The sequence below is a fragment of the Astyanax mexicanus genome, chromosome 16 (assembly GCF_023375975.1).
Source record: "Astyanax mexicanus isolate ESR-SI-001 chromosome 16, AstMex3_surface, whole genome shotgun sequence".
Taxonomy (NCBI): domain Eukaryota; kingdom Metazoa; phylum Chordata; class Actinopteri; order Characiformes; family Acestrorhamphidae; genus Astyanax; species Astyanax mexicanus.
In genome coordinates, this window is record NC_064423.1 from 1007410 (window position 1) to 1033003 (window position 25594).

Here is a 25594-nt window from a genome sequence, read left to right on the forward strand (position 1 = left end):
AACAGGGCAAAACCGGCCCGCTGACTATCTCTGTCCGGCCCACGTGAGACTGTTGGTAAATCATAAGGGAATAGTAAATCTGTCGCGCTGTCTGCACCAAAAACCTGTGTGCGCATCTAAACGGTGTATTACGGTAGCCGCATGCACAGTGGAGCTACAGGAGCGGAGGCTCATGCTTCTCCTGCAGAGACTGAAAATGGAACAGAAACTAGTTTTACAGCTGAATAAACATAATTTATCCAGATCTAATCAACTAATATACACTACAAATGTATATTGTATCTGTAGATCTGTGTAATATTTTAGAAATATTTGTCCTATAAAATAAGCAAATAAAATGGTTATCAAATGATAACTGCTGAACATTGTGTAACATTGTTCGTTGTATTCAATATGTATGTTTCCAGTAATAATCATTAAAAATAAGATAAGAGTTTGGAGTCCGATAAAACAGGAAAATCAATGGGTTATTATACAGGGGCGTAGCAGCAAATTCTGGGCCTTGTACGCTCTCAATGTCAGTGGTCCCCTGTCAATGCCAGTACACAAGGAACATGATACATAATACACATTTTCACAAACAAAACATTCTAGATTTCTCTCACTGAACACAAAAATAGAACTGAGGTAGAAGAAACATACAAATGCATTTATTGCGAGTTACATTTTCATTGCATCACTGTAATGTTTCATTTACTGTTCTTTATTAAGTTAAAGTGATGCTGGTCTTTGATAAATGTGCTGTTTTATGTCAGGTGGTAGTGTTGTGTTATAGTTAAAACAATGCAAAATGTTTCTAGTTTCTAAATATACATATATATTTAGAAAATGTATATTATATATATATATATATATATATATATATATATATATATATATATATATATATATATATATTCGGCAGAACCAAATTAAGTATATTAGTCTGGCCCTCTAAAACCGTTTCAATTTCTTATGTGGCCCCTTGGGAAAATTAATTGCCCACCCCTGCTGTAAAGCTTTCTTAAATCAGTGCAGATTAGACAATTAAATAGTTAAAGAGCCTAAAAATGACTGACTGTCTGACTGCACTTTTCCAAAGATATATGCAACGTGTATTTTCTGTTATATTGATAAGCAGTGCACCACAGAAAGTGAACCCAATCAGTGGTGGTGTCTCTTTCTCATGTTTTCACTTTCACTTCCATTAAAGAAAAGAATAAATATAAATCGGTTGTGGGAACAGAAGGAGAGTAATTAGATCTGAGCACTACTAATGAAGCACAGCTCAGTTCCACAGAGCACCAATCAATACTGCTGTAACTCACCCGCTTCCTCAGGTTGTAGGTCAGCACCAGGTTCCGGGCGAAGTGGTTGGAGAAGGCCGTGTAAAACTCCAGAACCTTCTGCAGGGCGTCCCGCTTGATGATATGAAGATCACAGTACGTTAGCGCCCGAACGTTCGCACAGGCCTGCGCTAAATTCACTTCCTTCCAGAAAACATCTCCAAACACATCCCCTTTTCCTGAAAAAGAGTGGAAAAGAGAGATAGAGAGAGAGAGAGAGAGAGAGAGAGAGGGAGGTTATATCCCTCCATTACCTTCATGCACAAGTGCCAGTGCTTCATGGTTCACCAGAAACTGAATGTGCAGTAAAGGTCAGCTCAGCACCAGTTAGAGAGGATTTTCCCCCCTGGGGCAATATGAAATATTACTCATGTTTATAAATGAGATTAGAAGTTAATGTACTGGAACATGTGACAAAGTCAAGAACCTGTCTGAAAAACATACTGTAAACCCACATTTTGTTTGAGTTCAAAGTACATTTAACATACGATTATCAATTTATTACACTGAAAAAAATATGTGTAAAATTTACTTAAAAAGCTTCATGCATTTGCTTTTTTAAGTAAATTTAATTTCAAATGAATTTAAGTAACTTCAACTCGGTTTCAAGATTTAAATGTTACATAGAGTAAATAAGTGAACTGAACTTCAGTCAATCCTTTCTTTTAGTAAACTTTACTTACTTTATACATAAAATATTACCTAATTACAGTTAATTAATTTATACAATATTACTCAAATAATTTATGATACATAATAAATTATAATTCCTAAAATGTAAATATTTTCAGTTAAAACACACATATTACAGTGTCTCAACACATGGACGACATGTAATACATTCTTTATACTAGTTTACTATAAATAATATATTACATGCCATCCATGTGTTGAGACAGTGAGACTTGATCTGTTTACAAAATAAATCTTTGAGATTATGTAAATATTTGAATATGTGTTTTAACTAAAATTATATATAATAATATTGTATAAATTAAGTAATTGTAATTAGGTAATATTGTATGTAACTGAAATGAAGTAAAGTTTATTAAAAGAAAGGATTGACTGAAGTTCAGTTCACTTATTTACTCTGTGTAACATTTAATTCTTAAAACCGAGTTGAAGTTACTTACATTGATCTGAAATTAAATTTACTTAAAAAAACAAACGCAGAAAGTTGTAAATTTTACGCATAATTTTTTCAGTGTACCAATTAATTATTAATATACCAATTTTCTGACTATTTTGAGATTTTGTGACCACAGACTATATACAATAATACATTTTAAGATCTTTGAGTTGAATCCACTTATAATATCTGGTATTAGTTTTTTAAAGCTGTCAACGTTAAAGTGTTAACACATGCGATTAATATGGAATCAGTAATAAGTTATTATTTTTAACTCCAACTTCTGCTGTAATCTGCCCAATGCATTGGTTTTTTTCTGAAGCGGTACATTTGTGGTGAGACTGTGATCTGGCCTTTGTCCCACCCAGCATTCAAATTTATTCATTTTTAATTGAGCTAAACTGCTGATAAGGCACAGTTTAATCAGACATATTAGCCAGATAATATACTGGTATGAAAAAACGCTGTCTCTGCTGCTCCACGCTGTTTATACACTAAGAGCGCTGTTTGTGCAGCGTTCACTGCACACAGCCCAGACACTCTGTTTAATACATCTGCCCTGCACGTCCCATTGAAAACACTGTGTTTAAAAAGGGCAGCAGTAAATTCAGCGTTCTGTGTTAAAGCAGCTTCACACTGCACAGATATACACACTGGAACACAAAATCTTCTCGCTATGACCAATTAGAGGTTTATTGGTGCACATTTTGGTGCGTTTAGCCTGTGTGAAACCAAACCAAACTGAGGGAGAAACGCTCCAACTAATCATCTGATCCAGACCATAGAAACCAACTACAGGTGTAAAAACGCTCTTTTATACTGAGTTAATTAAGTTAATAGAGTTAAAATAAGTTAATAAAGTATAACAAGTTTCCTCTGTAAAATTTATTATGAATTATTTATTTCAGCGCCCCACATTGGTTTTATCTCCCCTCAAACATACAACTATATACTAGTATGTAGTTTTAGTAATAGTATTTAATTGTAAACCAATAATATAAATACAATTACATTTCTTACATTCATTCTTTACTTACATTTAAATATTCACTATAAAAACTTACGTCTTTTGAAGAACAAGTGCGATTAATCGCAGATATTCACAGAATATTGTTTGGATTTGATCACATTTTTAATCAATTCAAACCACTATTTTTTTTTAATTAAATTTGGAACAATCTATTCGCATACTACTGGGTGTGTCCCACATTTACTGATACTCAGCGTCAGTGTGTAGTGATTCCCCCCAGGCTATCTTAGGTAAACTTATAGCTCACATGTTATAATTACCTGCTTGGCCTCTATGTTGTAGGCTGTAAGAGCAAGGACTGCAGTAACTTTGCTGGTTGTGTGCTATACTGTTTAATCGATAGCCTTTTTTTCTCCATCTATTTTTTATGAGTATTTTAAATCAACATTTTACATTACTAAATACTAAAAAGAAGACTAAAGGCAAATCTTTATTTACCATGATTCAAAGTAAAATTGTTGTGCAAAGCAATTAAATTAATGCACAATTTAGGCATAATAGCTGAACGTGTTAAGTCTAATGAACTCAAGTCTTCAGTAAACATTACTTTAAAAACCAAGGCAACAAATTGGCTCAAATTATTTAAGTAAATTCAGCTTATCCAAGTTTATGGTGTAGATAAAACTTAGTTATTTAACACTGAATATGTACAGTGGCATGCAAACATCTGTGCATCCCTGCTTAGAATGTCTGTTACTATAAACTAATGGGTTACCTAAAGATTACTTAGATTACTTCTAAAGAGTATAAATAAAAAGAAAAAAAAAAACATTTTTTAATATTTAAAAAGAGATTCCTGTGGTCATTTTCACACCTGAATGTCTGGACTAGAGTCTGCACCAAGGTTTGGGTGTTTGTATTTCTTTGTTGGAATTGCCTTTTATTTCTGTTTATAAATAAGGGTTAATTTAAAGTCACAGTAGATACAGAATCACCAGAACCACAATCTGTTGTTCCTTTATTGCTGTGTGATGCGCCTAAACAAGAAGGGAATCAGATTTCGTTACAACACCACTTCTTTTTTCTTCTGGTTTGTTTTATTTAATTTTATTTATATTTTTTTCCCATTTTCTTCCCAATTGACACAGCAAATTACCCAACCCATTCACCAGGACTCCCCCTATTACTAGTGATGCCCCAACACACCAGGAGGGTGAAGACTAACACATGCTTCCTCTGATACATGTGAAGTCAGACAACGCTTCTTTTCGAGCTGCTGCTGATGCAGCATTACCGTGTATCATCACAGCGCTAACGCTCGGAGGAAAGCGAAGCGACTCGGTTCTGATACATCAGCTCACAGACGCCCTGTGCAGCGGACATCACCGTTTAGTGATGTGGGGAGAGAGCGCCATCTACCCACCCGGAGGGAGCAGGGCCAATTGTACTCCCTCTGATCGCCGACAGCTTGATGGTAAAGCTGCATGAGTGGGAGTTCAAACCTGCAACCTCCTGCTCATAGTGGCAGCGCTTTAGACCACTGGACCACTCAGCGCCCCCTTCTGGTTTGTTTTAAGGCTCAGGACAGACTGCCTCAACTTCCTGTAAATGGTCTGAAAGTTGGAACCACCTAGAAAAGTGTTTTCACACTGCAGACGAACCAGATCATGCTTCAGCAGATCCAGACCAAGACCACCTCTTTTGGTCAGATCAAATTTTGGTTCTTTGGTCTGGATTGTGGTTTTCAGTTCTATGAGATTCTTGAAGCATCTTGAGGTTGATGTCTATCCCCAGATTTTTAGAACGTGCGAAAGGCAGGGGTGAGGTAGGGCATTATAAATTCTAAAATGTTTAGAATACATCTAATAAATTATATAATCTACACAATCTTCCTCTTCAGCTTTTTACATGTGGTGATGTTGCTGATATTAAATAAAATTAAATATTAAATAATCAGTTAAATAATCCCTCTACCAATTAAATGTTACCTGGGCTAATGGCTGTTACACAATCCTATAGCATACAGATCCAACATAACAGAGTTCTAGACTGCACTGCACATGTATCAGAGGAGGCATGTGCTAGTCTTTACTCTTCTAGTGTTGGGGCATTGCAAGTACTATTTATTCAAAAAAATCTATTTGACTGAATTTCACAAAATGCAGGTAAATCTTTTAATCATCTTGTAATGGATGTCTTCAGAACAGTATAAAAGTACTGAGCTGGTTTTACCATAAACCAACAACTTCTCTCCTTTATGGTCTCACACGAGTTTCTTCAGAGCTTACAACCATTGCCAGAATCCCCCCAGTTAGGGTTCTGTATTTAACTGGCAACCCCATTGAGAGTTCAATACAGATCTGGCAACCTATGACAGAATCTCAATGTGTTGCCTCTGTGTGCGTCTGTAATACCGCATTGCTCTGCAGTTCAAACTGTGAAGGTGTGGTTGAGAACACAAGGTTCGACGAACGACGAGAATAACAGAACATGTTAAAGTTAGCAGATAAAGAGAGGTGTGTGTGTGTGTTTTGCCGCCAAAAAAGATCAAATAGTGTGGGTGGGGTAATTGGCCTTCCAAATAGGTCTGACTCAAGGGTACCGTCCAAGCTCATCCAACTCTGATCTCAGTGACAGTGAGCCAACCTACTTCTACAACTAATAGAATTATTATCAGAGCAATATTCACATGCAGCCGGCAAACTCTGATCCCTCGTTATAATAATTTGACTCCCAGTAATGAAGGCCGGCTCACAGTAACAGGGTCCAATCTCAGAGCTTGTTCCAGAGACTCCTTCTCCTAAAGGGACAGCATTGATGAGTTTAACCTTATACTTTTCGTTAATTAAAAAGCAGAATAATCGGTAATGAGACTGTGATTCCGCTCTCTGAGGCTGTGTGCTGCACAGAACCCCTGGGATGTCCAATTAAATAACTCACTTAACTGTAAAGAACAGTGTAAGAGTCCACACACAGAGAACTTCATCCAGCACAGCTTAAACCATTTCAGTATTCCATTTCTTCCTCATGCTGAATTACTGCTCAAAGTATTACAGCAGCATTTCCTAATCTGGGTGCCTGTAGGTACTGAAGACAGAGCTCTTGGAAAAAAAAAACAGGTCTAGTGAAATTGCAAGACATACTGCAAGACATACTGTGTGAAATTGCAAGACATACTGTGTTCACTTTTAGGAGGATATAGGGGTATATGTACATTTTACACTGATTTTACAAGATTTTGCATGATTTTAAGAAAAAATAAAATTCGAAAGAATTTAAAAATACTAAGCAATATAGTGTTTTTTTTTTCCTTTTTTTGACCAATGAAACTGACCATAAGACTTAAGACCTCAATAAGTTATACAGGCTTCCTTTTATATTATTTTTTATATTTTATATTTTTATATTTTTTATATTTTATATATATTTTAAAGAAGCACAGTGACAATGCCTTCTGAAGTACATTTAATAAAAAGCTGAAAACATTTAGCTAAAGTGAGCAGCTCAACCCAAAAAGTAACTTAGAATATTATTACCACCTTGTTGCTTTTACACACACAGTTATCATCTCTGCTGTTAATGTAGTCATACTGCTTTTAAAATGGTCAGGACCCCACAGGACCACCCCAGAGCAGTTGTTTTGGGTGGTGGGTCAGATCCGGCACAATAAACTCCATCCTGACTCTATCCGACCCTGTGCCTCTATCCGTTCTGTCTGAGCCCGACCTGGCCCGCCTCATACACTATCATTATGAGCCCAAGCCCGATTTAAACCAGACATTTTTTTTGTGAGCAGAGTGTTAAAACTGATGTTTTAAACTACAATTCTGATTTGTAGTTCAGCCCTTGTGTGTCTCGTTTTTTTTATTTCTAGGTACTTCTTGTTCCTGTCTTGTTTTATTGTACTATTGTATCAAGTCAAGAGGCTTTTATTGTCATTACATCTGAGTACAGGTACACAGTGTAATGAAAGACGAGACAATTTAAAAGACAGGACAGTGCAGTACCGATACGGTATAATAAAGTGTATAGTGGGGATAAGGTGCAGAGATGTGTAACATCATACTGTAACATATAGAACATATATAATCACAGCAGTTACTGAGATAGAGAGTTTTGAGAGTAGAAGCAAGTAGGGGGGGAGGGACAGTTCAGTTTTGTGTGTGTGTGTGTGTTGGGTGAGTGGTGGGTGGGGTGGGGTTCAGCTCTGTCTCTGTGCATTGAGGAGTCTGACTGCCTGGTGAATGAAGCTGTTGCAGAGTCCGGTAGTGGAGGCTTGGATGCTTCTGCCGGACGGCATCAGAGCGAAGAGTCTGTGTGAGTGATCTTCTCAGCTGTCCTCACTATCCTCTGTAGGGTCTTGCAGTCTGAATTGTTGCAGTTCCCAAACCAGACCAGGTAATGCAGGCGCTGTATTATATATAATTGTATTATATACAATTTTGTAGTTCTGCCATCTCTGTGCAATTTTGGTCTGTGCATGTTTGTTTCACATGTCTTGGCAGACAGCTTGGAGCTTCCTCTAACACAAATAATCTAATAGACCACAGGTTAAAGGGTCAAATACATATTTATACATCTATACGTTCCTATTCTTGCTGTATGACCTTGCCACCAGGGTCATTATGAGTAATATATCTAAAGTAGAGGCAATCCCATTCCTGAGTTTAAAGTAGGGGTGTGGCGAGATTAAAACTTGGCGATATTTCTCGTCAAGCTTAAACCTGACTCGCTGGAAAAAAAAGTTTAGTGTGGACTTTTTAAGAGGGATCTGGCAACACAGTAGTGATAGCAGCGAGTGTGGTGTCTGAGCAGTGAGAGCAGCTCTCAGCAGAAGAGGAAAATTCAGGTATTTGTATAGAAGATGCTTCTGCTACTTTTAAGTTGTATGTCTGGCTGCATTTTGGCTCCAGTGGAAACAATAAACAGTAACAGAGTGACCAACAAGACACAAACCATATATAAATACTGTAAGTAAATCCTACACGTGACTGTTTCATAGACAGCTGTACTAATCCCTTAACTCTGTACTGTATTTAAAAACATGTTCTGTCCCTGTTTCACTTCAAGCATAGTCTTAATATGACTGGTTGTGGTTTGCACTTATTGTTTGCACTATATAAGATCTAGAAAAGTTTTATTTTTTAATTTTTTATTCTTATTCTTATTTCTATTTCTTATAAAGTCTTGTCTCGTCTTGTGATATTAGTGTCTCGTCACACCCCTAGTTTAAAGCAGAACTAACAGAGTTCTCTAAATAAAGAAGCAACTCTCTGCCATCGAAGCCCCCTGACTTTCAATAACACACTGCTGGCCATATGACCATATGTCTGATGTTGGGGTCACTAAAGGTCAATACACCGATCAAATACGGATCAACAATGGTGGGATCAGTGTGTGTTGTGCTATTACGAGTGGATCAGATACAGCAGCAGTGCTGCTGGAGTTTTTAAACACTGTGTTTAATCACTCACTGTAGATAAAATAAAATCAGAGAGAGAAGCTTTAAACCTGTTGCAGCAGTTTGTGTTGGTCACCCTTAGATTTGTTACCTTGTAATTGTTTTTAATGGATAATATATTGTCCCAGGAATTATTGCGATGATGATTTAAAAATAACTTTATGCAAGTGATATAATGCTACTGTTATATTACTTTATTATGAAGAGTATTGGCAATTGGATTTTGTAACGAAATTCTGAAATTGGAATCGCATTATATAAAAGCTTTATATAAAAATCTCAATCTCAAGCTCAATCTCATTAATTTTACTGCTGAATTTTGGTGCGGACACAGGAAGTTGTCTTCTGATGACTCTTCAATGAAGGTCATTTTTATGCAAGGTGCGCTATGATGCTCATTGTTGTCTTACACCCCGTCCACAGTACATTTTCATATGGTCAGCCTGCATCATTTCAATAGCAGAGTCGCTTACAAATATATCAACACTGATGGGCGTGGTGGTCTGGAAGGAAGGTGTGTTAAATTTCTGCTACATGTTTGGTGTATTGCTGTCTTGGCAACAGAAAACACAGCAGCACCACTGACTGATTAAAACCCTGACAACAGTCAAAAGTCAAATGTCCATTCCTATCTTGGCAACACAGATGTGGTGCACACGCATGCACACATAGCAGTGCACAAACCCAACGTTTACATCAACAATAAAGAGAATACACAATAAAATAACATTGCTGTTCACAGCATGAATCAGCAGCTCAGTTTCCTCGGTTGAGAAGCATTTGTTGGACACATCCAGGTAACTGCACCATTAAAATAGCAATCCACCAAAGTCAGAGCTCACCTGGCTCTTAAACGGAATGGAAGGTGACACACAAAAACACACTAATAAAAAAATAATGCATGTCTTTGGTGTTTCGAGTCGTGCAAGGCATATTTTTGCGCCCTCACACACTAACACAACCTAATTCAAGCTGTACAGTGCACAGTTACCAGTTCATCTATAGGTCACTAATATAGGGCTCTATATCTGTTGGAGATCAGGTTGATGGTAACAGTATGCTCATGGTTACCAGTATGCTCAAACATTTGAACACAACTATAGATGTTTTGAGTAAATAAACTCACCCAAAATGGCGACCACCTCGTCGTCCTGAATGACCTCCAAGGATCCAGAGACCACGAAGCAGAGGCTGTCCACGCTCTCGCCCGCGTGGTAGATGAGGTCCCCCGGAGCGCTGTGTACAGTCTGGAACTCCATGGCGAGAGCTCTCAGACAGCCGTCGCTGGCTAAGCGGAACGCAGGATGCTCTTTAAACACCTTCCTGTTGAGGTGGACACAGATATCTGCTCGCATGTCCTTCGGGCAGATCTGCAACACCTGAAGAAAAATAACAGATCAAATCATTCCTCTCTCTCTGATGACAGGTATCTCTGATAGCCGGTTTAGCAGATTTACATTTTGGATTCCAGGAGTGTTCAATATATCGTATCGATATGTTCAATAATCACATTGCAGAAAGAGCGACGTGCTCTGCAATGACAAATTATATACCTTATTAATACCTAATTAATAGTTTATACAGTGGTATGAAAATGTTTGAGTACCCCTGATAATTTAATGATTTTCGTTTATAAATCATTGGTTGTTTGGATCAGCAATTTCAGTTAAATCATATAGCAGATGAACACACTGATATTTAAGAAGTAAAATGAAGTTTATAGGATTTACAGAAAATTTTGTAATCATAATTATGCAGGTGTTTAAATTTGGGGAGTTAATTGACCCTTCATCAACAAACATGAATCCAAATGTGAAAGGGTTAAGGTGCCGATTGAAAGTTTTTTCTCCTCTTTGCATCTTCTCTGAAGAGTGGCAGCATGGAAGCCTCAAAACACAATTCAACATCATGGTTTAGAGGAAGGATAAAAAAGCTGAATAATCTCAGAGATTTCAGCTGCAGTTTCCACTGTGAGGAACAGAGTGAGGAAATGGAAGAACCACAGACACAGTTCTAGTTAAAGACCTTAAGTTGCAGAACAAGAAAATCTCAGATAATCAGAGGAGAAGGATGGTGAGAACAGTCATATTCAACACACAGAGCAGCTCCAAACACCTACAACAACATAATCCTGCTGCAGATGGAGTCTCTGTGCATCGTTCATCTATTCAGCACACTTTACACAAGGAGAGGCTGTATGGGAGAGAAATGCAAAAGAAGCCTTTTCTGCACCACAAACAGAGTCACTTGAGGTAAAACTAAAGCTAAAGCAGATTTAAACAAGACAGCTTTATTCAGGATTAAGGTTCTGTGGACTGATGAAATTAAAATTTAGTTATTTAGAGGGCGGTTATTTATGCATGGAGGAAAAACAACACAGTATTCCAACACAAACACTTTACTGCTCCCCACAGTAAAATCGAGTGGTGGTTCATCATGCTGTGGGGGGTGTGATCAGTGCAGATACTGGGAATCTTGTTAAAATTGAGAGTTGCATGGATTTCAGTCAATATCAGCAGATTCTTAAGAACAATGTTCAGTGAGAAAGTTGAAGTTTAAAGTTGAAGCACCGGGGCTGGATACTTAAACAAGACAACGACCCTAAACTCTAAACACTAAACTCTGCTCTAAAAACAATGTTTTAAAATGATCATCTCAGACTCCGCCTAAATATTATTGAAAATCTGTGGTGTAATTTAAAGCATAAAGGCTGTTCAGACTCGGAAACCATCAAACCTGACTGAACTGTAGATGATTTGAATGTTTTGTAAAGAAGAATGATCCAAAATACCTTCATCCAGAAGCCAGACTCTCATTGGAAGCTATAGGAAGAGTTTAGAGGCTGTTATTTCTGCTAAAGGAGGAACTACTATATATTTATGTAATTATTCTGTTGCAGAGCAAAATTTATGCACCTGTCTAGTTGTGATTAAACAATTATTGCACATTTTCTGTAATTCCTATAACCTTCATTTCACTTCTCAAGTATCACTGTGTTCATCTGCTATATGATATATTTAACTGATATTTCTGATCCCAACAACTAATGATTAATAAAGGAAAAGCTCTGTATCTCTAGTTCAGTTTCTATGGTGTGGACCAAGTAAGAAAATAATACAGTCTAATATATTAGTGTTGTTTTGCTCTGCATTATACAGGCACATTTACAAACAGACAAACATGAGCAGGAAAAAAGGTGACATATGGTGCATGCAGGAGTGTAGAGGACTGCCCAAGGTGGGTGTGTCTGAGGGTCCTGCGTGATGCGCATAATAACTAGCAGGTTGGATGTAATTTGGATTTAAATTGGCAACCATCCAGCGGTATAGAGTGAGATTAAAATTTAAACCTGGATTATGAAATTACTTTTTTGTATATTATATTATATTCAATCACACAATGGTTTAGCTGGTCTTAAAGCATGGTTAACCTGACCAGGTTTGACAAAGCTGGACAAACAGCAGGACCAAACGCCTGTGCTGAACAACAGAGAGAACACCATCTACACACCATGATGGCAAGCAGCATTACACAGATTACACAGCCCCTTAGTCCTCTGGACCACTCTGATTTTTAATATGTGATTCGTTTGATGCAACATTTGATCAATTTATATGCAGAATCAATACAATAAAATACAATACAAGGCAGTACTCTTGCTGATTGCACTGCCAAAAGGCCAATAAACTACATAAAATATATGAACCCCTTAATAGGCCAGGATTGTTATCTATTGTCTGCCTGACATTACACCACTAAATCTTGAGGAGTTCTATTCATAATTACTGAAAAGCATAATTGTAATTGTAACAGAAAATATAAAAAATAAAGTATTTTCCATCAAGCTGCCGGTGCTCAGAGGGAGCAAAATTGGCCCTGCTCCCTCCGGGTGGGTAGATGGCGCTCTCTCCCCACATCATTCCTAGGGTGATGTCTGCAGCACAGGGCGTCTGTGAGCTGATGTATCAGAACCGAGTCGCTGCGCTTTCCTCCGAGCGTTAGCGCTGTGATGCTGCTCGGCAATGCTGCATCAGCAGCAGCTTGAAAAGAAGCGGAGTCTGACTTCACATGTATCAGAGGAGGCATGTGTTAGTCTTCACAATCCTGATGTGTTGGGGCATTACTAGTGATAGGGGGAGTCCTAATGAGTGATTTTTAGTAGTTTTTACGTCTATTTTCAAACCTGCAGAATTTAGTTTGATTCCTGTTACTGATCTGGAATTATTAAGTGGAGTAGAGAGAAATCAGGCAGCTTCTCCAAGTGTCCTGTAAGAGATTTCAAATCCCTTAAAGTTTTCAGAATGTAAATAACTTATTTTACTGCAGAAAAAAGGGTTTTGTATCACCTACACCTGTAACCCATATATGGGACAAGGCATGTTAAGGGTTTTTAACAAGCTGCTGTATTTTAAATTGTAGCAGCAGCAGCATTGTAAGAGTGCACACATTGCCTTTTATGAAGTATACCTTGCTCTGTTTAAAATACAGTAGATCATCTGCATGTGTATATACATGCTGCACATAAAACTGTTCTTTTAAAGGTTAGATCGGGCCCAAAAAATCCGACCTGACCCAGCCCGAGCCCGTGCACGTTCTGCCCGAGCCCGACCCAACCCGAACCATAAACTGGCTGTTTCCAGGCTGATTGAATGAGTGAAATATAATCAGAATTATGTTAATTAACACTGTAACATAGAAGCATAGAACTATTATTTCATTAAAATGATTTTTAAGAACAGCTACACACAGTGCTGCAAGTCAAACACGGAGGCGTTCACGTGCGCCCAGAGCTACGTGATTATAACATTTTAAATTTTATTTTGTTTTTATTTTTTCCGTAAGTTTTAATTCGTTTTTAGAGTGGGCTTGCTAGTTTTTATTAGTTTTATCAGAGAGATGAAGCTAAGAAACAAACGAGAGAGAGAGAGAAAGACACAGAGAGAGAGAAAGAGAGAGAGAGAGAGAGAGAGAGAGAGAGAGATAGATGAGCTACTCACAGGTAAAGGTTCTCACACACTGTATCTCCTGTTTCTCTTTTATCTCCTCGTGCTCATATTCTAGTCCCATACATAATTCTGCAGTTTCTCAGTGTTTTCTGTCGTATTTTGCGGTTAGCACGAGCGCTTTATACGAGAACTAACGCCACGGACCACGAGGTGTCGCTGCGTTGCTGCTGCTGTGACGAATCCGATTCCCTGCTGAATTCGCCAACAGAATCGGCACAACACCGCCTGCTGTACAACTCCGGGAGTGAAAACAGCCCTTATAAATAAATTAAACACGAAAATGAGGGTACTCTATCAGTAATTTCAGTTGGTTTTAGTTAGTTTTATAAACATACAGTGCAATTCCAGTTAGTTCTGTTTTTTCTTTTAATTACCGTTTTTATTAGATTCAGTTAACACAAATGTTTTTTCACTTTCAGTTTTCCTTATAATTAAAAAACAGATGCCTACACCTCAGACTGTTTTCTGGAGCCTCGGGTCAGGTCGGGTTCGGGCAGAGAATCTAAGCTCTGGTTCTTTTACCTCAGTCGCCTGCATTAATCAATAAAAGATAAAACAGACTTAAAAAAAAGAGTGAATTAGGAAAAGCCACCGGATTTACATCCAACCGCAGAGCCAGGGAGGGAGCTTCACTGTGCTGTAAGCCAATTAGATAAAAAACAAGTATCTCCAAAAGAGCAACTTCACAGGAAAGAGAAAAAAATTAAATTTCAATGTTAAAATACTTTATTTCAGGTGATTTTGAAGTATTTCTATTGATCCTTTCATGAAGAAATTTTGGTAGAGTGCAAGGGACAGTTTGTTCAAATTATTAAACACAAAATCGACAAAAATGGAGATCCTTGTTTTTCATTGGACAGCGATGATAATGAGTAAACTCCAAAATGATTATCACAGTAAATAAGAAAAATACCAAAATACAAAAAAATACAAAAAAATACCAAATTCTTCCCCGCCCACACTCCTCCAACAAACTAAACCAGCTTAAAACAGGAGCTCTGGAGCAATTTTTCACAAAAAAACAGTCACAAGCCATTTCTTTATACTAGAGACCATCGTAAAATTATTGAGAAAAAACATGAAATGAGACCTTTAACAAAAAACATTTATATGTACAATCTCTACTTACAGCCCTGCACATATTGGCTTGGGACTTGAGTGTCAAGACTTGAAACCTACTACCTGCTTATAACTTAGTGACTTGTTCCCACGTCTGTAAAACACTCATCTTACTATGCAATAATGATATTTAAATAATAAAGATAAGTGACACCGTGTGAGACAGTGTGCAGTGAGCACTGAGGACAGGCAGAGTAAAGTGTTTGGATGGCTGAACTGCAGCTGTGCTCAGGGACAGATACCTTGTCAGTGTCGATTCCCCTGGACATGGACCAAGTGGAGACAATGTAGTCCATGACTCTCTCACTCAGGCCCTTGGGGACCTGGTAGAGCTTCAGGAAATCCCTCACACTGTTCAGCATCTCATGGTAGCGGTTGGTGTTGGCATACATCTGCTGGAAGATGGTGGTCACGTTACCAAAGATGGTGGCGTACAGAAGAGCTGCAGAGAGACAGAAACACACAATGTTAGTGTTAAAAGGTCAGAATGTTTTATAATGCTAATGCTACTGGTATCCTGTTTAACAAGAGATAATATTCTCTCAGATTAATATAACTAGAATTGACTACTTCACAATAGTGTGTGTGTGTGTGTGTGTAAATTTTAGGCACGCTCTTGAAACAGGAGCAGTATGTAGATAAGCACTGTCCTTCTGAAATGTACATGTACATTTACAGCATTTAGCTCAGTGGTGCAAAAAGGGGGTATGCAGCGTATGCGACGCATAGGGGCGCTGCACCAGAGGGGTCGCCATATCAGTGCCAGAAAATTATTCCTAGTCTGTATTTTCTGTAACAGCTGTTTGTTCATGTATGATAATACACAGGGGCGTAGCCTGGCCTGGGCTTCCATTAGCCCCGAATCGTGTCACTCAGCCCAGCTGTAATATTAGTGAGAAGACAGACCGCTGTCCGCTGTGAATAGAAAATCTCTTGACATGAATCACGGAGCCAGTTCAAGGATAAAGTTCCGCCTTTCAAATAAACATTGCTTCATTTGTAAATTTTTAAAAATTTTAACCATGTAAGCTGTTTATATTGCTTGCAATTTAGGTGAAGCAATCATGTGTAAAGCATTTTAATGTAAAATTGCTTAAATTTGCTGAATTAAATACAAGTAACAAAGTAAACGAGTAACAAAAATATAAACACCACACAAGGGTTAACTGGGCTGAGCCCCAGGAAACGCCCTTGAAAATACACACGAAAAAACAGAAGCACAGCACTAATCAGGCGCCCATACACTCCTTCCCCATCTACCCTCCTGTCACTTCATCCCAAACACAAGTGCTTGAGAACGTGCCCCATAGAGAACACACTCAGGCATGCTTTTTTTTCCCATCGTGTCACACCTGCAGGACAGGTACTGTATTTACAATAATGGATCATAACAAGTAAGTAAGTAGATGGTGAATCATAAAACTAATAAATTATAGAACAGGGGTCGCCAAAGCTGTTTTTTATATTACATACCTGATATTTTGCATCTAGAAATAATTTTAGGGGAGGGGGCGCCGATAGTATGGTTGCTTACACCTCAAAAGGTATGTAGTTGCACCCTTGATTTAGCTGATGCTTTTATTTTATTATATAAAAAGTGGGTCAGTGTAGTGTTGTAGTGTTGGGAGTCTTGCCCAAGGACTCTTATTGGTTCAGCACAAAATATTCACCCAGACCTGGAATTAAACTCCAGCCTCCCACAAGGTAGCTCACCGGCAGTGTTATCCACTGCACCACACCAACCAATTAGTCATTACCAAAAGTCATTTAATAGCAATATATAATGTAAACTGATCAAGTGTTGCTGTGGGGTCTTAAAAATGCCCACACCTGTATAAGATGTGAGGTGCTATCTTGTGAGTGGAGGTTAAACATTGGCCAGCTCATGGTATGGCTACGTGATTATCAGAGTTGGAGTGAGGTCTGATAGTGTGTGCAAAATGAACACGTGTACACCATAGAAGGTCTAAAGCATTTTGATGACTGTGATCAAACCCTCACAGCCTTTTTAAAAATATTTTTAATTTAAGAAGGAACAATGAAATATAGTCCAGTACGATTTGATGACCTATGCTCTGGTCATCAGCTTCATTTTGTACTCTGCAGAATGAACAGGATTTACAGTATATTTAAGGTTTGTCCTTTACAGACCTTCAACCAGGTCTAATGTGTCAGAATTTTGCAGCCTGGCAATCCTTTTTAGATGATAGCCTTTATATATTTCTGTTTATAAAGTCGTCTGCCAATATACACCTGTCTATGTACTAGGGGTGTGCCTTATTGTATCGTACACGATAATAGCGCCCAATTTTTTAAATATCGTAAACAATATTAAGTCAAGTCAAGTCAATTTATTTAAAAAGCACATTTAAAAGACATCAAGTGTCGACCAAAGTGCTGTACAATAAAAAAAGATTTTAAAAGAAAGCAAATCAGTGGTAAAACTATAAAATATTCTTAAAGTATAACTCCTAGTCTATAAAAAAATATAATATATTACAATACATTATACCCTAAAATATTGTGCCATATCACCAATTCCATTTCCTATTATATATATTTGCTAGAGACAGATTATATCTATCTAGAATCATTTATTTTACTTTAATTCTGGATATATGGAGATATTTGGAGTGCATTATTAGCATCATGACATTCTGGATCATTTACTTTTGTTACAAATCTGATAAAATTCTTGTATTTTTTAATATATCACTTAGGGGTGTGCAGTATTATATTGTATGTAATAATAAAAACTTTTTTAAATTTTCTTGCAGTGTATATTGTATTTTTGAAATAGTTTTTTTAAGTATTTTGTCATATCGCCAAGAGTATCGTTATCGTGAAAATACTATAAAATATCGTGATATTATTTTAGGGCCATATCGTCCACCCCTACTATGTACACAACTTTATCACAGCCTCCTTAGCTATCCAGTGTACTTAAAACATGTGTACCTGTAAAAATTCAGTTGAAATTCAACAGTAAGATAAGTTGTTAAATTATTCAGATTTTAATACATTTTTTACATTATAGATTAATATTTAACAAGAAAATGTTGATACTTATTAGTTTATCCATAAAAGATAAAAAGATATTTCTGGCCTAAGAAAAAGCAGATTTCCCTCACAGACTCACATTACATCAAGCCAGGAAGTGTGACAGCAATAGTGTGATAACAATAAGTGCCTGACATATCCTGGAGGGAAGAAGACTAATTTATGACCTAATAACCTAGGGACCTGACTTTAGTTCAAATCAAGTTTGTATGTATTTCTCATGTGAATGAGTAAAACTGTAAAGTATGTTTCTTATGTGTGTTCGTCCCCTGGATATATAAGCCTGGTCAATTAAAACAATGAAAGGATGCATATAGAATTACGTAATAAACAGTAAAAAAGTGAATCCCCTGATCTAAAACTGATGAACTGAGATGGTGATTTGAGGTGATTTAATTGAGATGAGCTGGAGCAGCAACCATTGTTCAGCACCTCCAGGAACTCCTTCCTTTAACTATCCCAGGTGACTCTCCCTCATGAAGACACTGAGATTAAAATTAAAACCAATAGTCTGCAGATCTGTCCTCAAAGATACATGTGATCCTGAGAAGAATAATCTAAAGTATAAAACATATTCTGCTTTATTAAACACTTTTTAAAATTCTAAGTATAATTCAGCATGTGTTCCTGTATAAATGTAATATATTCAATATTAATTTTACAATGTAAAAAATCATAAAAAGATATGAAACACTGAACAGGAAGAGGTGTGCCCAAACTTTTGACTAGGACTGTACTGTAAGGTTGTGGTTGTATTGTCATTTACTTAAAAAATAAAAATAAAAATAAAACAAGATAACACTACATAGAGAATACATTGAAGAACAGGTAGCAAGGGCAAGATGCAAATAACATTGTATTTTGGATAGTAAACTATCCATATATGGATAGATATCCATGACAATAATGTTACTGGATTTAACTCAGTCTGTAGAAGCATCATTTTACAAGTAAAAAACCTGATGTCTCTGGGGGACAAAGGATTTTCTCAGTATGTCCATTGAGCTGCTGCAGTAATAATGTACTTTTTAGGTTTATTTAATGTTTTTTATTTGTTTGTCAGTGAAGTAATTTCATAGATTGAAACCTTCCATTTTTCTAACTGTCATGAAAACAAATATCTTTAAAATTGTATTTTATTACAATTACAGCTGCTGAGTGGAAGGAGGCTCAGAAGCTTTAAGACCAGAGCCGGTTCCAAAACAGCTTCTTCCCCCAGGGGACCAGGCTGTGGAACATCCAGTAGAACAGTGTTCTGCCCAACCCTCCCCACCCCACTGACACCCATACAAACTCTGCACCCTGCACTTTACTTTACACTGCATCTATCAGACTTTCCCATATTATTGCACATACAGCATTCTGCACCCTGCACTCCCCACTTAAATTTTTCTTACCTGCACTTACTCATAGTTATTCTGTCACCTACTGGAATATTTCTTCACTTCCACACACACTCTAGATATCTGCATATCTACATCTGTGCAATATTTGTCTATAGTGTAAGTTATCATGTTTATTGATATTAAGTGTATTGTGTATATTGTTTATACTGTAAAGCTATCTGTATGTCTTATTTTATATTATATTATATTTTATTACTCTTCTTGTAAATATTATTCTCTGCACATTGGTGGGAATCTGCACTCACATGTACACCTGTACTCTGTGACGTGACAATAAAAATCTTGAATCTTGAATTTAAGAATACTGTATAGAAACTGTAAACCCAGCTGGAAGCCCTGCTGCCAGTATTTTACTGTAATTTTGCAGTGTGAGCTTCTCTGTGCCTGAATGAGATCTCTGAAACGTCTCACCTTTCCATCACCTGCCCTGAGTATGCACCAGAGGCCTTACAGATCGATTCCATCCCTGACAATTAGTCCCCCAAGTCAGCAGTTTCTCACAATCAAAAAATGATCTACCTAATACCTAATATCTTAATATCTACTGAAACGTGTCTCCTAAGATTAAGAGCTCTGTAATCTCCTTTTGAGGTTTAGTATAGATCTCAATGAAGTCTCAAATTGTGGCGAAAAATGTCACAAAAATAACACAATCATTTACTAAAGACAGGGGTCTCAATATATATATATATATATATATATATATATATATATATATATATATATATATATATACATATATATTTAAATCAGGCATGTCATTTAGTTGTAAATTGAAGTTTTTTCCTACATTGTAATAATATTATAATAATACTGAAGTCATCAGACTATGAAGGAGCACGTAAGGAATCATGTAGTAACTTAAAAGGGTACCACTTTAAAATAAGACTACCTATATAAAGGGTTTATAAATGATTAACAATTAGTTAATTAATGTTTACTTATTAGGTTGTAAATGCCTTAAAAATCATTAATAATTAGTTATAACACACGTAGAAAGGGCAACAATATAGATGGCAGTGGGTTCACTATTTGACAAACAACAGGTCATTGTTGCCCTTTCTACGTATGTGTTATAACTGATTATTAATGATTTTTAAGGCATTTACAACCTAATTAGTAACCATCATAAAACTAATTGTAAACCATTTATAAACCCTTTATAAAGGTACTCTTATTTTGAAGTGGTAGCCTTTAAAGTGTTAAACAAGCCAAAATACTCTGTGAAGCATTTAAGTGCTCTTATCTGGGGAGCTGTTAACTTTTGTAACTCTGACTAATCTATCCTGTGCAACAGAGGAAACACTTGCTCTTCCTTTCCTGGGGTGGTCCTGATGAGAGCCAGTTCCATCATAACATTGTTGATGGTCTTTGCAAAAGCATTTAAAGACTCTTTCAATGTTCTTGAAATGTATCGTATTGACTGACCTTTATTTCTTTAAGTATTTTTTCTTTACTTAGTTAAGATGTTCTTGCTTTAATATGGATTAAAATATTACTTAAATATTCACTATTCACTGTATACCTGTAACTCTACCTCTTCACTACTTTACTTTAACTGATGCTCTCAAACTTTACATTAAGAGACAAGAAATTCAAGTAATTAACTCTTGATGAGTTCAGCACAGCTGTTAACTGAAAGCCTGAATTCCAGGTGACACTACCTTATAAAACTGACTGAGAAAATCCAGCAGAGATGTTCAAAGCTGTTGTATATTTTTTTTATAATTTGAAGAATCAAAAATATAAAACATATTCTAGCTTCATTTTTTTTCTTTTATTTTTTTAATCTACAATGCAGAACATTTTAAAATAATGAAAAAAAAAACAACTTCTGATGTGTCCAAATTTTTTGACTGGTACTGTACATAAAATTGTACCAAATAACACAAGGTGTTATTTGTGTTATTTTTTAATATGCAATATTATTTCGGTTCAAGAACATTTGAGAATAAAGTGACAAAACTGATTGAATAGTTGATTTGGTTTGATTAAATTTAATGTGTTTAATTAGGGTTACAAAGCTTAAGTTCTTAAATTCTGAAAAAATTAAGTGCCCTTAGAATTGTGATTGCAATACCTGGATTGGTGGACTAATAATAAACCTCTCCAGAATTCATAAATTCTTAGTTTTTAGTCCTATAACCTCCTGAGGGCTGGACGTGTGCTTAATGTGCATTTTTTTATTTATTCTAGCTATTTGGGACTAGTGGGACCTAACTAGTATTAAAACTAAACTTTGTCTTTGTACAGGAAGTCGTATATAGCAACAGTACAGTGACAATAGTTTATTCTCATATTTTTTTTAAGTATCCTTGCAATTTGGGATCAGAAGAACTCATTTAGTCTAAAAACTAAAACTAAAAACTCTGTTTGGACTGGCTGTAGAAACCTTTGACTGGGATTCCTGCCATCTTGTTTTATTATTTTTTTTATTGAGTTTAATGTCGTGTGACCACTAGATAGTATGGGCAGTGTCTTTGTATGAGGCCAAGGGGTGAATTTAGGTATCATGGTGCACAAATTTAATGTCACTATTTGAGGACGCAGCATCTCCAGGGGTTAAGTTTAGCAGTATTGCATGTCTCATTTTTGTAAAATGCCATTTTTCATAAGTAATTTTTGTCAAAAAGCTGATCTCTAAAATGAAACCTGATAGAAAATTCCACATATGTCTCCCTAGACGTCCAAGATCAACATTTGAGCAATAAAATGGCTACATTTATTAATGCAGTCAGTGGACGAATCGTTTTGCTCTCCCCTGCCTAGCACCTTCCTAGCTGCTATGGCAGACAGCGCATAACCTTGCCATTGGTGATTCACAACCAGGGTGTGTTAGTGTGTTTTTTAGTCACAGTGTGGAGTTGATGAAACACCACATGGACATTAATCACACACCAGGTAGACAGTCAGAGGATAGGGTCGTCAGGATATAAAATATGGGGTATATATCATATGCAGACACGGCCTATAAACAGTAGCGTTAGCCGTACTGATTATGAGCATACTGGTTATGACAGTTGCTGATGATGATGCACTGGTCACTGTCATTTTCTTGCAGCATGCTGCAAGAAAATGGCCATAATGGACAAAATGTTTGTTTGGTACATTCGAGAACATCTAAGAACAAGACAGGTTCCATTTCCCTATTCATGCATTCATCATTTAGAGATTAGATTACTGCAGTGCTGTTTTATCTGCTCTAATAAAAAGCTCTATCACACACCTGCAGAGAGTCCCGCACACTGCTGCCAGGGTCCTGACCCGCAGGAGGATACAGGATCACGTTACACCTGCTCTCCACTCACCGCACTGCTTACCTGCGCGTTTTAGAACAGACCTCTTCTCTAAGGTTCTAGTAATGTTCTTTAATTGTCCTGATTACACTGCTCCTCTTTATCAGTGAATTGATTGTTAGAAATGTTTTAGCCAGGGCTCTCAGGTCTTTCACAGTAATCTGCTGCTAGTTCCCAAAACTATGTTGAAGATTGGAGAGGCTGCTTTTAGCCACTACGAATCAAACCTCAGGAAACGAGAACCAATTACTCTCTGGGCACTTTTAAAAAGAGTCTTAAAACTTTTCTACTCAGATTAGCATTTCCTTAGGGTCATTCTCTCTTGACTCTATGTGTCTATGTTTATTTCATTTTTTTTTTATAATTTTTTTTTTCTGCATTGTAATAAAGTAAAGTAAATTAGCACCGCTTGCTTAGAGATGACAATTTTGAACATCTCTGCTGGATTTTCTCAGTCAGTTTTATAAGGTAGTGTCACCTGGAATTCAGGCTTTCAGTTAACAGCTGTGCTGAACTCATCAAGAGTTAATTACTTGAATTTCTTGTCTCTTAATAAAGTGTTTGAGAGCATCAGTTAAAGTAAAGTAGTGAAGAGGTAGAGTTACAGGTATACAGTGAATAGTGAATATTCATAGAGTAATGTTCTAATTTATATTATGAGAAGAAAGAATTACATAACTAAGAATTAAGACTGACTAAGGTCAGTCAGTACGAAAATTACAAGAACTTTGAAAGTGCAATCGCTAAGAGCATCAAAATTGTTACGATGAAACTGGCTCTTATCAGGACCACCCCAGGAAAGGAAGAATGAGAGTTTCCACTGTGGCACAGGATAAGTTAATCAGAGTTACAAAAGTTAACAGCTCCACAGATAAGAGCACTTAAATGCTTAAGAGATTTCAGATCGCCACTGACTGTCAGATTTCCTATCTGATGTGTTTTTGTGGGGTTAGTTGACCACAGGGTGGTGAGTTGGTGGTTGGAGGTCACAAAGAAGCTCTGCATTAGACACTTTTAGAAAGCTTCTCAGCTATGTGTAAATGTGCACAGATGTGATCTATCACAGTCACTTTATGTAAATTTACTGAAGCAGCAGGGAGTCATATTATAACAGACTGACTCAAGAACAGGTTAGCATTACAGTATATATGTCGTCACAGAATCCCTACAGACTATTGGTGCACTGATGAATGCTTTTTCAGGTCAGGTTAGTTCTGTGCTGTAAAACACTCTGCCCTGCACATTTACTGCTGTACCTTCTCCCACAACCCTGATTCTACTAATCAGTTCATTAACAAACATTTCAGAGCTTTTAATACAGGGCAATCTTTAAAATGTGCAGGACAGGATGAACCCCAGAACCTGCCTCAGTGATCTGTACTCATCTTTTATTAATCAGATACTTACAGGTTGATTGGCTGAAGTATTACAGAATTTTCACACATAAAATCACACCGGTGTTTGTTTTATTGTATTCTGTATTTTTAGTCCAGTTAGCTTTAGTTTCACAATGAAGTTTAGTGACTGAGCACCTTAAGCAACTTTACTACATGCTGTAGTCATCACCTACATGGGCGGAGTCTCCCTATTATACAGTAGTGTGAAAAAGTGTTTGCCCCCTTCCTGATTTAATGTTTGTCACTCTTAAATGTTTCGAAACATCAAACCAATTTAAATATTAGTCAAAGACAACACAAAATAAACACAAAATGCTGTTCTTAAATGTGTTTATTATTAAGGGAGAATTCCAAAAGAAACAAACCTACATGGCCCAGTGTGAAAAAGTGATTGCAGGTCAGGAGTTTGACTAGGCAACTCCAAAGACTTCATTTTGGCGACCGGTCACTCCTGAGAAGGTTCACCACTGTCCCATGTCTTCGCCATTTGTGGACAATGGCTCTCACTGTGGTTCTCTGGATTCCCAAAGCTTTGGAAATGTCTTTATATCCCTTTCCAGACTGATAGATCTCAATTACCTTCTTTCTCAATTGTTCCTTTTTTGTTTTGATTGACTCTTTGGATCTCTGCAGGATGTGCAGCTTTTAAGGATCTTTTGGTGGAGATCTTTCACTTTGTCAGGCAGGTTCTATTTAAGTGATTCTTGATTGAGAACAGGTGTGGCAGTAATCAGGCCTGGGTGTGGCTAGAGGCAGTGTACTCAGGTGTCAGAAACCACAGTGACGGTATGTTTTAACAAGGGGGCAATCACTTTTTCACACAGGGACATGTAGGTTTGGATTTTTACTCCCTTAACAATAAAGACCTTCATTTAAAAATAGCATTTTGTGTTTACCTGTGTTGTCTTTGACTAATATTTAAATTGCTTTGATGTTCCGAAACGTTTAAGTGTGATAAACATGCAAAAAATCAGGAAATTAGAAAGGGGGCAAGCACTTTTTCACACCACTGTATATATTTGACAACTGCTGCATGATGCATATTGAAGCTAAGTGTCAAATTCAATATTTCTAAACAAACAGACCTGGCATGATCTGCTTCTTGAATAGGAAACAGCTTTTTTTTACATGAGACTGTACAAGTCTAGGGGTGAACGATATGGGTCTGAAATAATATCTCGGTATTTCAGCATATTTTTTGTGATATTTTATAATATTCTTGAGAATATGATAAAACATTCACATTTTGTAAAATTAATTCCAAGGATATACTACTGCAACAAAATAAATATTTTTATTTTTTATAAATATAACCATTTAGTAAAAACAATAATAAAAATAGCCGCAAGAGGCAATCAGCGGGTTCAAGCACCAACTGGCACAATCGTGCCTACTAGAGCACAGAATGGTGAAATGTAAGAAGGT

At 36.8% G+C, this 25594-nt stretch overlaps 1 protein-coding gene across 2 annotated transcripts in view; it reads right to left on the minus strand.

Annotated features, from left to right (window-relative positions):
* The window catches only part of kcnh1b (potassium voltage-gated channel, subfamily H (eag-related), member 1b), an 82071-nt gene that overhangs the window by 19451 nt on the left and 37026 nt on the right, over positions 1–25594 (minus strand). For both annotated transcript variants that reach the window (XM_022670127.2, XM_049465676.1), the window contains 3 exons: positions 15253–15452; positions 10012–10264; positions 1308–1504 (listed from right to left, as the gene is read on the minus strand). In XM_022670127.2, coding sequence (XP_022525848.2) covers positions 1308–1504; positions 10012–10264; positions 15253–15452 — 650 coding nt within the window. The remainder of the gene's footprint in view (positions 1–1307; positions 1505–10011; positions 10265–15252; positions 15453–25594) is intronic.